This window comes from Phyllobates terribilis, unplaced genomic scaffold (assembly GCF_046119375.1).
Source record: "Phyllobates terribilis strain yellow unplaced genomic scaffold, ASM4611937v1 Scaffold_3__8_contigs__length_932513732, whole genome shotgun sequence".
Lineage (NCBI taxonomy): Eukaryota > Metazoa > Chordata > Amphibia > Anura > Dendrobatidae > Phyllobates > Phyllobates terribilis.
In genome coordinates, this window is record NW_027362763.1 from 458,142,930 (window position 1) to 458,157,398 (window position 14,469).

Sequence of the window (14,469 nt, forward strand, 5' to 3'; positions counted from 1 at the left end):
TGCTGGTGGCGGTCAGGCTGCTAGTTTTGCCACCCCTGTTGGTGTTGGCCTGACAGGTGGTGCATATGGCCTTTTTGGGGTTATCGGCAGAGTCTTTAAAAAACAACCAGACTTGGGAAGACCTAACAGTTGTACTGGCAACTTCCTTCATGTTGGTGTTACGGGGAATGGTTGCCTGACTTCTGTCTGCGGCCACCACTCTGCTTCTTCCTGCCTGTTGGGGTGCTCTGCCTCCCTCCCCCTGTGTGCTGCTGTCCTCGCTCTGCATGTCCTCCTGCCAGGTTAGGTCAGTTTCTATATCATCCAACACCTCGTCTTCCACTTCCGCACCCTGGTCCTCCTCCTGACTTTCTGGCAATTGTGTCTCATCATCGTCCACCTCTTGTGACATTTTCCCACTGTTGCCTTCATGTGACCGTGGCTGCTCAAGTATTTGGTGATGGCTACATGCGATCTCCTCTTGCCCTTCTTCAAGTTGACTGGGAAAGAGGCCTGAATCTATAAATAGAAAAGTGAACAGCTCTTCAGAGTGTCAAAGTGTGGGATCAGTTGTCTCTGGGATCTCAGCATGGTGGGAGGAAGGATTATCTGGGTGAGGAATGTACGGTCCAGACTCACGGCTACTGAGACTTGACCATGTGGAGGACAGGGTGGTGGTGGTGGCTAAGTGACTGGAAGCATTATCCGCTATCCAACCAACAACTTTTTGACACTGCTCTGGGTTCAATAGTGGTGTGCTGCGGTCCCTTAGGAATTGGGACAGGAAGGTCAGGTGAGCAGATGTGGGTGTTTGTTGTGGCACAATTTCAGCTTGCCCACTGCCTTGGCCTCTGCATGCACCATCACCATCACATCTAGTTCCCCGTCCCTTGCCATGCACCTTGCCCATTTTAAATGGAGAACAATATCTTCCACGCTCACTACAAATGGCTGAATTTGGAGCGAAGTTTTATGCAATCCATGTGATGGAGAAACCACAGTTTTAAATACCTGGCTTGTAGGTATCTATTTTGAATAGCAAACCGGTGCCAAAAACTTTGCTGACACACTGAAATTTTTTTTAATGGAGGCCAAAAATGGCAGTATTTTCAGCACAATTATATGTGAATGTGATCCGTGTGACGAAGAAACCACAGTTTTAAATACCTGGCCTGTAGGTAACTATTTTGAACAGCAAACCAGTGTCAAAAACTTTGCTGACACATTGAAAATAAATTTGAATAGAGGCCAAAAATGGCAGTATTTTCAGCGCAAATGGAGCAGAAAAATGGTGTTCTCTGGATTGCTTTTTAAGCAAATAATGAGGATTAAGATCCAAAAAAATTATTCCTTGCCCCTGAGACCTGGGCCTTTGTCTAGAAATATCTATCAGCAGCAGAAGGCAGAATTAGAATGGACCCTCTTGCGCTATATGAACTGCAGTCTGCTATATACACTGCCTGCCTGCTTATACACACTGCCTGCCTGATATCTTTGCAGATAGATTAGTCCTCAGAAGGACTGTTTGTTGAGATAGATATGTGTAATGTATTTGCTTTCTCCCTACACTGCCTAACACACAAGCAAATCTCTCCCTAGCTCAGCATCACCTCTCTCTACACTGCCTGATTGCACAGTAGACTGATGAGCACAGCGGCGCCAGGTCTGATATAGACCTGATGACGCTGTGCAGCCAGCCAATCACTGTAATGCCACAACCACCATGTCTGCGGCATTTCAATGAGTGGCAGGCAATCCCTGCATGTTGATTGGTGCTCTAAAGAGTGCCAAACATGCAGGGAGGGGACTGGAGCATCCTCCCGAGCATCTCGCAAGTACTTGGCGAGCTCCGAGCATCTCGAGTACTGAGATGCTCGGGCGAGTACTTAGTACTTGAGAGTATGCTCGCTCATCACTACTAATCAGCATTATTCAGTTCTGCCATTAATTTTTCAATTGGACTATAACATTTATAGTAGACATGACAGTGGATGGCATGGTGATATTCAATGGCAATATGAGGGAAATAATAGTGTAAAGTCTTTAACATTCAGTACAGTATATATGAATGTTGCATGAGAAAGCTGGTGAAATGTATCACCAATGTGAGTTTTCTCACTCTATTTTTAAGCGGTAGTAGCTATGAAAGAACAGAGATTACTCATACATGTATATATATATATATATATGTATATATATATATATATATATATATATATATATATATACAGGCACCAATTCTTCAATTTTGTAAGCCATTCCTAATGAGGGACATGCAGGAACAAAATGAGCCAAATATCAAGAGATACATATTACTAAATAAATTTGGAGCATCTTTTCAGTGGCATGAACCTCTATGTGACTCACGAGAAATACTGCTACTGGAATGACATTTCTGGTGTAAGAAATGCTGTCCATAAATTTGATAGGCGGGCATAGCCACTGACTCCTCACAAGCTCTTTCCACTCCCACGGAGCTGCTTGAAACTGGTGTGAAAATGGCAAAAGTCACAAAATTTTGTGACTATTCATAGTTTGCTATAGCAGTTTTCTGTCATAAACACTTAGTGTCTGTCATAGTGTCTACTATTACTACTTCTTGTGGTAGGGCAATCCCCAGCCTGACTACTTTAGCTGTAAAGAAACCATTCCTATTTAGATGCTGGAATCACCTTTAATCAATACAGTGCTGGCCAAAAGTATTGGCACCCCTGCAATTCTGTCAGATAATACTCAGTTTCTTCCTGAAAATGATTGCAATCACAAATTCTTTGGTATTATTCTTTTCATTTAATTTGTCTTCAATGAAAAAAACACAAAAAGAATTGTCCTAAAGCCAAATTGGATATAATTCCACACCAAACCTAAAAAAGGGGGTGGACAAAAGTATTGGCACCCTTTGAAAAATCATGTGATGCTTCTCTAATTCGTGTAATTAACAGCACCTGTAACTTACCTGTGGAACCTAACAGGTGTTGGCAATAACTAAATCACACTTGCAGCCAGTTAACATGGATTAAAGTTGACTCAACCTCTGTCCTGTGTCCTTGTGTGTACCACATTGAGCATGGACAAAAGAAAGAAGACCAAAGAACTGTCTGAGGACTTGAGAAACCAAATTGTGAGGAAGCATGAGCAATCTCAAGGCTACAAATCCATCTCCAAAGACCTGAATGTTCCTGTGTCTTCCGTGCGCAGTGTCATCAAGAAGTTTAAAGCCCATGGCACTGTGGCTAACCTCCCTAGATGTGGACGGAAAAGAAAAATTGAAGAGAGATTTCAACGCAAGATTGTGCGGATGGTGGATAAAGAACCTCGACTAACATCCAAACAAGTTCAAGCTGCCCTGTAGTCCGAGGGTACAACAGTGTCAACCCGTACTATCCGTCAGCGTCTGAATGAAAAGGGACTGTATGGTAGGATACCTAGGAAGACCCCACTTCTTACCCCGAGACATAAAAAAGCCAGGCTGTAGTTTGCCAAAACTTACCTGAGAAAGCCTAAAACGTTTTGGAAGAATGCTCTCTGGTCAGATGAGACAAAAGTAGAGCTTTTTGGGAAAAAGCATCAACATAGAGTGTACAGGAAAAAAAAAGAGGCATTCAAAGAAAAGAACACGGTCCCTACAGTCAAACTTGGCGGAGGTTCCCTGATTTTTTGGGGTTGCTTTGCTGCCCTTGGCACTGGACTGCTTGACCGTGTGCATGGCATTATGAAGTCTGAAGACTACCAACAAATTTTTCAGCATAATATAGGGCCCAGTGTGAGAAAGCTGTGTCTCCCTCAGAGGTCATGGTCTTCCAGCAGGACAATGACCCAAAACACACTTCCAAAAGCACTATAAAATGGTTTTAGAGAAAGCACTGGAGACTTCTAAGGTGGCCAGCAATGAGTCCAGACCTGAATCCCATAGAACACCTGTGGAGAGATCTCAAAATGGCAGTTTGGAGAAGGCACCCTTCAAATATCAGGGACCTGGAGCAGTTTGCCAAAGAAGAAAGGTCTACAATTCCAGCAGAGCATTGTAAGAAACTCATTGATGGTTACCGGAAGCGGTTGTTCGCAGTTATTTTGGCTAAAGGTTGTGCAACCAAGTATTATGCTGAGGGTGCCAATACTTTTGTCTGGCCCTTTTTTGGAGTTTTGTGTGAAATGATCAATGATTTGATTTTTGTTTCATTCTCTTTTGTGTTTTTTCCTTGCAAGCAAATTAAATGAAGAGAATAATACCAAAGAATTTGTGATTGCAATCATTTTCAGGAAGCAACTGAGTATTACCTGACAGAATTGGAGGGGTGCCAATACTTTTGGCCAGCACTGTATATAATTTGTTTTATAGAGGGATAATAATACATTTGGATCATGGAATGTATCAGAAGAAGGTCCTTATGCTAGAACAGCATATAAGCTCCTCTTTGTGTCTGTCACAAAAGTTGCTAACAGTTTTGCAGGTAGTAGTGGTACCCCTTAAGCTCTAGGACCCCTGTGCATCTGAACAGATTGCACCAATGGTATATCCACCCCTGTGTAGGCTTTGCAAACTGCAGATAAATCACATCAGTTGTGTAACAAACATCCAGATTTGCACTTACTTCATCTTAGAAATCTGACTCATTGGTTACACATACAGTACAGACCAAAAGTTTTGACACACCTTCTCATTTAAAGATTTTACTGTATTTTCATGACTATGAAAATTGTACATTCACACTGAAGGCATCAAAACTATGAATTAACACATGTGGAATTATATACTTAACAAAAAAGTTTGAAACAACTGAAAATATGTCTTATATTCTAGGTTCTTCAAAGTATCCACCTTTTGCTTTGATGACTGCTTTGCACACTCTTGGCATTCTCTTGATGAGCTTCAAGAGGTAGTCACCGGAAATGGTTTTCACTTCACATATTCAATTTGCAAATATTGTTTTAATTTTAGGTCCATTTAAATTTCCTATAAAACAAAAAAAAATTAGATTTGAGAGTCCTCAGTGGTTGATACCTTGCTAACATGGTACAAAAATATATATTTTCCCTCTATAAAACAGATTGATGTTTGAAACAAATAGTCTGCCCCAGATGTTAGCTCTAAATTGTTACTTATATTGTTAATTAAATTAAAAAAAAGCCTCACTCATACAAGCTTTAACATATCTAAGCTATCTGTGCTAAAATTAAATAGCACATGGATAGCACATTGACCAAAGTATTCAATCGGACTGAGTTTTTTTCTGATGGACTGAGTGTCTATGTAAACTAAAATCAAATCATCGAGAATTCTCTTCAGTATTTTTGATAAGATTTAAAAACAAAACAAATCTCGATCCCGTACTGATCATCTGTACTGCATTTGATTTTTAAGAATATTTTTCAATTATTAATATAGTAACCTGTTTTTTTATTATCTGCTTAAAAATAAAAATGGATGTCATACAGATGTCAGACAAATGTAAAAAATTTACATATGCTTGACACACAAACGTAATATGAATGACAGTATAGATGAACATCTTATGACTTTCTCTAGATTACAATCATGATTTTTCACAGGCTCGTTTGAACCCAACCTAACTTTGCCACAATGTTCCTCACCTGGGATGTTTTCCACAAAGTATGAAGCTGCAGAATTTTATAAAATTATTTGAAATTACAATTAACTTAACCCTACTTAATGTCTTGTACAGAAATGTACAGCCTTTTTTAACAATGAAGCATTCTAATGAGTAATTAGGTGGCACTTTAATTGGGATAAAATAATATTGCCCAATTAAGATTGGAATTAGTATAGATCATGTTGGGAGTTTACAGCTAGTCATCATAAGTCAGGTCTCTCTAGTGCCACCTTAATGTAGCTACCCTCCAAGCCAATGCATCAACTAGTTGTATATTGACATGACTAGGGATATCATCCAAATAAGACACATCTATCAAAAAATAATATTTTAGTGCTTTGTCCCTAATCCAGCCAACAAAATCTTTTTTTCTATACTGATAAGGAGTTTTATGCACTGATAAGGAGTAAAACCTGATGTGTATGTGTTAATAAAGTCTTTGGATAGGCTAATTATAAGTCAGGTAACAAAACATGAAATTCGCCTTTAAATACACATTTTTTACCTATTTTAGCTAATCACTGTGATTTTGTGCCAGGTAGGTGCATTATTGCTTAATTAATTGTGGAATTGTACTTTGAAGCTACTTTACATCATAGGTTAATTGACTGTAATGCTTCATAAACCTCTAGAAGTAGATATTCCCATCAAACTTTTATAAATGTAAAGTATATGAACTGCTAGAAAATTCAGAAAATGAATTTTCAATGTAGATATAACCTTTAGCCTTTTTTAAAATTCAATTTGAAAAGAAAAAAGTTTAATATAAAAATGCTAATGCTATTTCAACAATTAATACAGTTTTGAGAAAAAAAAAAAAGATATAAATTTTCTCTTAATGGTTCAAAAATGCCTGTCGTGGATTTATATTGATTTTATCTGTTTCTCTTTCTCTCTTTTCATTTCATAAATTAGCTTTAGATAATAGTAATGCACAGTCAGGTTGTAAGCCTTCCTTTTTTACATCAAATATTTATTTCCAGGATAAAATACAAAGTAATTTGAAAATATTTTCAATACATTTACTAAGAAAGCTTTTCACTCAGTTTATGAGAAACTTCATAAATCAAAAAGGAACTCGACTTTTATTAAATATGTTAAACAATGCAGTATTTCTTTAATTACAATTTTAAATGTGGCTCTTTGGCAACAATACATACAGCATGTGTTTCTCAGCAAGAAGCCATATTCCCTGTCCTATTATTTTCTTATTCTTTATCTTCCAGTGACAGTTATGAAAATATCCTTCTTTAACAAAGCACTGAATACTAGTCCACTAATTCTTTAAACGTCGTATGTGCTACTCTCCTATGGCTAACATAATTCAATTGTAATATTGAATAATTAGTCAGACAAACCAACAATAACCACAAGAGTCTGTCATAACAAATATACTGATTTGTGTTGTGTTTTTAATGTAATCACCTTTAGTATGGTAAATGATATGAAGATGAAAAAAAATAAATTACATCCCGATAGAAAAATGTTTACACATGCATATAATCTATATTCATTTCCTGAAGTCAAACTCTTTGCACTTGTCTTATTTGGGGGTTATCATCATTGTAGAGAGGACCACTTTCTGTCTTAGAATTGCTAAAAAAATGTTCTTGCTTTCACAGAACTTGCCTGTCCATTTGTTGTACAGTTAGCCATTCATTTGATATGGCTGCAAATAATGCAACATTGTTTTTCTTTAATGATTTTTGCTATGAAATCTAAGAGCAGAATAATGTAGGCAGAGACCTTCATTCCAGTGATGTGTCACTTGCTAGGCTGAGTGTTATTGTTTCAATAAAATCAGTGATTTATCAGCAAGAATTTATCACTACAGGACTAGGTGTTGAGTGCCTTCTAGTCAACGGCTCTGTGTAACCCTGTCCCCACCACTGATTAGCAATTTTCTGTTAATATACAGTGTAATACCCTGCTGTAGGAAAATCAGTAAATAGTAATAGTACATGTAAATGACATTGGGTATTTAGTTATCACTATTTTGATAAAAAAAAGCATAAAAGTCATCTGACTGAGACAAGGTGTACCCAACCGGAAGAATCCTATACTGTCTCTAATATTAAAACCTTACCTTGTGTAAGCCGACCTCAATGTAGATAAGGGCAGAACAGGACATAGGCCTGACTATAAGAGTCACAGTGTGAATGTGATCTTACACATTGCACGTACAGCAACTTATACTCAGGCTCATTTCTTTGGTTTCGCAATATACAGTATACACAGAAAGTTGCAAATCAGTTCTGTTAGTGGGGTTATAGAGGGATAAGCATTCAGAGCACTGCTGCATCTGCAGCAATATAAACATATAATATATGTGTATAGTATAACTTAAATTTTCCGTTGTTTTATAATAATGGTATATGACTAACTCTAAACTTTTATTTTACACAGTAATATGTTTTTGTTAATGTACAAGTATACATATATCAATATTTATCTATATGTTTTCTATTTCTAGGTGGAATTTTTGAATATGTTGAGTCTGGTCCCTTTGGAGCAGAAGAACTTGCCTTCAGATTTGCAGTGAATACAATTAACAGGAACAGGACATTACTTCCAAACACAACCTTAACATATGATACTCAAAGAATTAATCTCTATGACAGCTTTGAAGCATCTAGAAAAGGTACGTTTTTCATTTACCACCGTTAAAGAGTGAGCTTCATTTATTTTTTTTGCAAATCAGTAGTACAATCATTCTTTAGCTTATCAGACACCTATTTTCCTCTTTCTACCTCACGCAATCATCATTGACTATAACTGCTGAAAACCATCTTCACACAGGTTTTTAGCTCATCGAGAGATGAGATGGCATTTGCTGTCCATAAAAGTCTAAGGACAGGGGAGAAAAAGGGAGAAGGTAGAAAGAGACAAAGGAAGAGAGTCACTCGGAGATGCAGCTGATAATTCTAGTATTGTACTTCACCCTAATATTCGATGCATAACTATGCTGCTCACGGCTATTGTATTATGTCCTCCATGATGCTAAAGCTTTAGCTCATGAGGTTATAGAAAGGGGAGAAAGCTCTCCTATTTTCTGTATGTAGAAGAGATGAGCAGATCAATTTGCAGAGGATTGAGTCTGAGTCAAATTTCCTGAAATTCATTTTGCTTCATGCAAATTCAAACATTTTGAAATTCAATTAAGTTTAAAAAAAGCCAAAAAACAAAACTTGACTGACACCATTTCCCACACTGTTGAAGCATCAGACAGCAGGATACCACCATTTTGGGTTGCCATGCGAATTTTCCCATAATGCCCTTCAGCTATGAAATATTACTTTTTTATCATGGCTTGTACTGTAGTGGGCAGTAACTGGGCCATCATAGATTAGCAGTTCATAGCGGGGCACAGTTGGTACGGCAGAGTCGTTTGACATCTCCAGAGTCATTTGGTAAGCCTTTCTCTTATATAGAGTAAAACCTCTAATGGTCAGCAAGTTCCTCTCATGCTCTCTACCCCTGTAGAGTGTAAAACTCTTATATTTAATGGAGTCATTCCTGTATCTCTTCTGTAAGCTCTGACAGTCAGTGGCGTCTTTTGCTGCATCTCTATCTGGTGTAGAGTGTAAGCTCTTATGGTCAGCAGGGTTCTCTTTCTCTCTCTTCTCTCCCTCATTTGTTTTTTCCAAGGAATTACAAGCTTTCCAGTATTGAAATTCATGTGAATTTATTACCTGCTAATCTAATTTGACAAAGTCGAAGAATTCGAATTTCAAATGATTTTTTCTTTTCTAGTATGTAATGTACTGGAAAATATAAGCCGAGGGAAAAATATCAACTAAAGCTAAAGTCTGTGAATGGGGAAAATTACAAAAAATGCCAGATATATTTGATATAGTAGCTAAAAATAGTGTCATTGTCATATATATAACATTGAGTTGGGAAAAGTCACCTTTAACAATATATATTATTTTAAGTTTAAATTTAATGATAAAGCTGGAATAGAAAAGATTTGTTTTTAAAGTAAGCATGGTTTCCAAGTTCATATTTGTAAAATAATACCTAAATTTGAAATACTTTGAATTCACATGCATATGGATAACCTTAAGTACTCTACATCAGAATTTTAATTTACTTTACACTTAATAATACAAAATTACTGTCAATGTTATCTCATTGATACTTTTCTTTACCTAAGAAAATTGTTCGTCTTAAAACTGATTAATATAGTGTCTTTACTTATTTCAGAGTACCAAACCATCCCTTATTAAAAATAAATTCTTAGATATGACAACACATGGAAAAACCTGTAATCCCTTCCAGTTCCTCCTGAAATTGCATGCTTTAAATAGTTAATCATTTTTAAAGGACCTTTGATTTAGAACATTATTTTTTTTAAGATGCCAATATTAAGGTTGCAAATTGCCTCTTCAGAGAGGAAGAGGTTTAGAACTCTAGTTCCACTTATAAGAAGTAGCGATCCCAAAAGTCAATATTGACCATTTAACCATTGAGTCTTACCATATAACTTAGTATAAAATCCAAATCTGGATCTCAATTTGCAGACATGGTGTTTTGGGGTATTGCCCCTTATCAGTGCAAAGTATGAGATATGATTTGGCTTCACTCTGACATGCCAAGCCTGGCTTGCCACTCACCACAAGTAGAAATGTTTTGCCTTAGATCCCAGTCTTAAGTCTCTTACCTAGCCAAATCATATCTCATACTTTGCACTAACTAGGAGTCATACCCTCAAACACCATATCTGCAAATTGAGATTCAGGTTTGGCTTTTATCCTAAGTCATTTGGCAAGGCTCGTTAAAGGGTCGATATTGACTTTTAGGATTGCTGCTTATAATAGGTGGCACTAGAGTTCTAGTTCTCTTCCTTTCCGAAGAAGCAATATGCATATTTAATTTCCCAGAGGAACATGCATGGTGTATATAAGTCTTCTAACTCTGAAATGCCAGGAGTGGCTTGTCACTCTCCACAAGGAGAAACGTTATCCCTTAGATCAAAGATTAAGATTTGCGCATTCAATATCTGTGGGTTAAAATGAAAAATATGCTTAATTATTTCACTTCCATGTTCACTAGATACATCTGACACCAACAATGTGAATGAACTATTTACAGTTTAATTTATTAATTTTATGTGCTCACTAGATAGGTCAATTATTTATTCAACAGAAAAAAAATGTTTAAACCTGTAGTTTATTATTTTGGTGCTATGTCTTTATTCCTACTTATTATTTATTATCCTTCCTATTTATCCTCTGTAGAAGTTAATTCATAACCATTCACCTCTTATTTTTGGCCGGTGTTAAGTAAAGCTTTTGTATTCCTCTTATATTAAAAAAGTCCACTTCTTATGGATTAACCCCTACACAGAATAAAGGAGAGGGATAATGAATAAGCATCAGCAATACTAAAATAGCAAGCAACACTGGATAACATTTTTTTACTGAATGTTGGAGTGTAAACAGATATATACACAATAGATGTCAGTCAAACGTGAAGAGATTGGATTTGGGAGGGCAAATCGCTCCCTTCATTAATACTGTGGACTTATTTATATGACTATGTTATAATCTTTCTTAGGTGCTATTTTTTATATTTGTTGTGTGTTTGATTGTTCCAACTTAATTTTCATTATTTAAGTGTAACAAATTATGATAAAACAATTGGGTAGTCTTCTGTACAAACACAGGCAATTAAAAATTAAGACATAATGTAAATCAGATTACATAAGGTGTGACGACTAGTGTTGAGCCACCCCCGTAGTGTTCGAGTTCGGTTCGGTTCGTCGAACACCCGTGTGTTCGCCGCACTGTTCGTCGAACTGTTCGTCGAACACCTTCGAACACCGTTAAAACCAATGGCAGGCAAACAAAAACACATAGAAACACATAGAAAACACCTTCAAAGGTGTCCAAAAGCTGACAAACTGCTCAGAAGACATAACTAACACATGGAAAAGTGACAAGTACATATAGTCATGCGAAAATAAAAGAGGTGGAGGAGTAAAAGGAGGGGGAGACACAGATATAGGCATGTCATGCCCTTCTAAAATCCAAAAAGTGAGAAGCCGACACGGCCAGTCCGCTCCTGCACGTGCCACCTCCGTGTCGCCGGGTTTGTGCCAGAGCCGCGGTGAACCCTGACGGCCAGCCCCCCTCTCCCAATACTGGTGCCTGTCCGCTGGTGGGTCGAGCGAGCCCCCCTGTGGTGGAGGCAGCTCTAAGCTTTTTAATTTAAATTGTCTCTCTAATTTGAATGAATACACTTTAAATCCATTTACAAGGATCTATTGGAGGGCAAGTCTCATGCCAGCAGCCGCGGTAATTCCAGCTCCAGTAGCGTCCACTAAAGCTGCTGCAGTAAAAAAGCTTTTATAAGGATCGAGCTCGGCTGTCCACCGCAAGGCATCCTACTGCCAGTCCCAGCCCCTATGCCTTGGGGTGCCTCCTGATGCTCTTCACTAAGTATCCCATGGTCCCGAAGCATTTCCTTTGAAAAAATTAAGTGTCTAAACTACAGGTGGTGCAGCTTGCTTAACAGCCGGGATAATCCGCTCACTAGCAGACACTGCTACTAGGCACAAAGTATTTCCTGGGCTAGATGCAGTTAAAAATTTGTAATTAGATACTCTCGTTGGATGCTGAGAAAGCATTCCATAGAGTCTCCTGGCACGCCATATATGATTCTCTTAAAAATCTTGGGGTAGGGGTCTAGGGGACCCTTTTATAGCCAAAATCACGGCCCTGTATCGCAATACGTCACCTAGGCTGAAGATAAATGGAACTGTAGCACCATGAGGGCTCGGTTGCTACAGACGTATTGCACCTCACCCAGAGGTGTGATATCTCACTCTCAGGTAAGGATGGAGTGTGGATCAGGACCCGACACCTGCATGCATTACACCACATTGCCGTGGGGCAGGGCGACCAATATGCCCCTGAGATGGGCACGACAGTCCCTGTCCCTGGCTGGAGTGGGGGGGAGGGAACACTGAGGAAGGGGAACCCTGTAGTGCAGGAGCAGGGAGGAAGCAGTTCCTGGGTGCATTGAGAAGGGAGTATAAAAGGTGGGCACCATCTTAGTTCAGTGCAGAGAAGTCTGAGTAGAAGTGGCAGGGAGCAGGGGCTCTGCATGAGCTCTGCTCCGGAGGCGGGCCTAGTAACAGAGGCCCAGGCCTGGAAGAGGGAGAAGGAAGGAAGAGGAGCGGAGAAGGCTCCAGGAACGAGGAATGAAGGGATCCTAGGGGTGCGGACGGGCGAGTCGCCACCGCACGCCCGAATCCACCTGCGTGGAGGGGTCAGGCCAAAGGGGGAGACCGGTCCCCGAACTAGTGGAGGCAGGAAACGACCCTCAGCTAGAAACCGGAGGCTCTGACATTTTATGTGGTGCAGCCCCTCGCTACACCCGCTAGGAAGGCACGACATAGGGTCAGGGAAACTGGCGCCAAGTTTACCAAGAGGAGGCCCGAGGCAGCCGGACAGAAGTGTTGGTAAGAAAGGCCAGACAAAGGACACACAAAGGGGGTCCTGTGAAGTGCTCCAAAGTTATCTGGGAGTTGTCTGAGCCCCTCACCTGGTGAGCACAGTACGACGTGGGCAGCCGTTACCTGCAGACGTGGTCTGGATAATAAGAACTGTGAGTAAAGGCCCTGAACTGCATCACTGACTCCGTGTCGTTACTGCTGCTGCCCTGCACCATCACCCCCATCCTCCGCATACACTGCCCTGAGGCTATACTCCTCCCGTGGGGAGTTATGCTACGCTCTGCTGCACCCACAACACCAGCCTCAGTGGTCTGCCCTGTAGCGGCGGTTCACTCTGACCGCAATCCACGGGTGGCGTAGTCGGACATTTAAACATGAAAACCACATAAATAGTTCCGCCACTGGTTTGACCGCCCTGAGCCACGGAACTGGGTCGCCGCCACGAAGACTACAACCACCAGCATCCACCAAAAAGGGTCCGGCTCCGGGTGTCCCAAGGCCCAGGGGGTGCGTCAGAACATTTTCATCACCTTTCACAATCACCAATGGGACAAGGCAGTGATGTCCTCTGTCCCCTCTCTTATACATCCTAGTGACGGAGCACCTGCTCTCATCAATTGGCCATAACCCCAATATTAGGTGGATTGAGGTGGGAGGCACCGAGTACAAGTGCTCTCTATTTGCTGATGATGTCCTAGTATATATCACTCAATCACATATATCCATCCATGCTGTTATGGCTAAAATAGATCACTTTGTTACATGGTAAAATTTTAAAATCAATGCAGCGAAGTCTGAGGCCCTCGATGTCTCCCTCCCAAAATCCATATAGGATTCCATCCAGTCCAACTTTCCCTTTGCCTGGCCCTCACAGGGTATCAAATACTTAGGAATTCCTATTCATAGAGACCTCTCCCATCTATGTTATCTTAATTTTGGGCCCTTTATTGAACAACTCCATACAGACCACGGTTGGCAAGTAAGAACTGTAAGATTCACTACGTGAACCACTGGTGTTTTGTGGAAAAGCACATGTACACTGCGTTCCAAATTATTATACAAAAAGTGTTTAGGAGTGATAAGGGAAGAATTTGTTTGTTTGTCAGTTAAACTCATTGATGGTGATGTGTGTCAGGGCTCTTTATATCACTGTAAGCAATTGCAGACACCTGTGCTAATTAGTTTGTCAGGTGTGTCCAATGAAAGGCAAGACTACTTAAGAAGGCTCTCTCACATTATTAAGCAGCCTACATTTTCTGCCAAAATGGGAAAGAAAAAGGATGTGTCGGCAGCTGAGAAGCATCAAATTGTGGAGTGTTTAGGTCAAGGCATGACTACAATCAACATTGTGCGATGATCAGGATGAAGTGTCTTGGCAATCAAGAAGTATGTAGCTGATTCACAGTACACACGTGT

General features: G+C 39.7%; 1 protein-coding gene across 4 annotated transcripts in view; it reads left to right on the forward strand.

Moving 5' to 3' along the window:
• GRIK2 (glutamate ionotropic receptor kainate type subunit 2) overlaps positions 1–14,469 on the forward strand; it is a 1,245,293-nt gene that overhangs the window by 423,457 nt on the left and 807,367 nt on the right. For all 4 annotated transcript variants that reach the window (XM_073675766.1, XM_073675764.1, XM_073675765.1 and 1 more), the window contains exon 2: positions 8,065–8,232. In XM_073675766.1, coding sequence (XP_073531867.1) covers positions 8,065–8,232 — 168 coding nt within the window. The remainder of the gene's footprint in view (positions 1–8,064; positions 8,233–14,469) is intronic.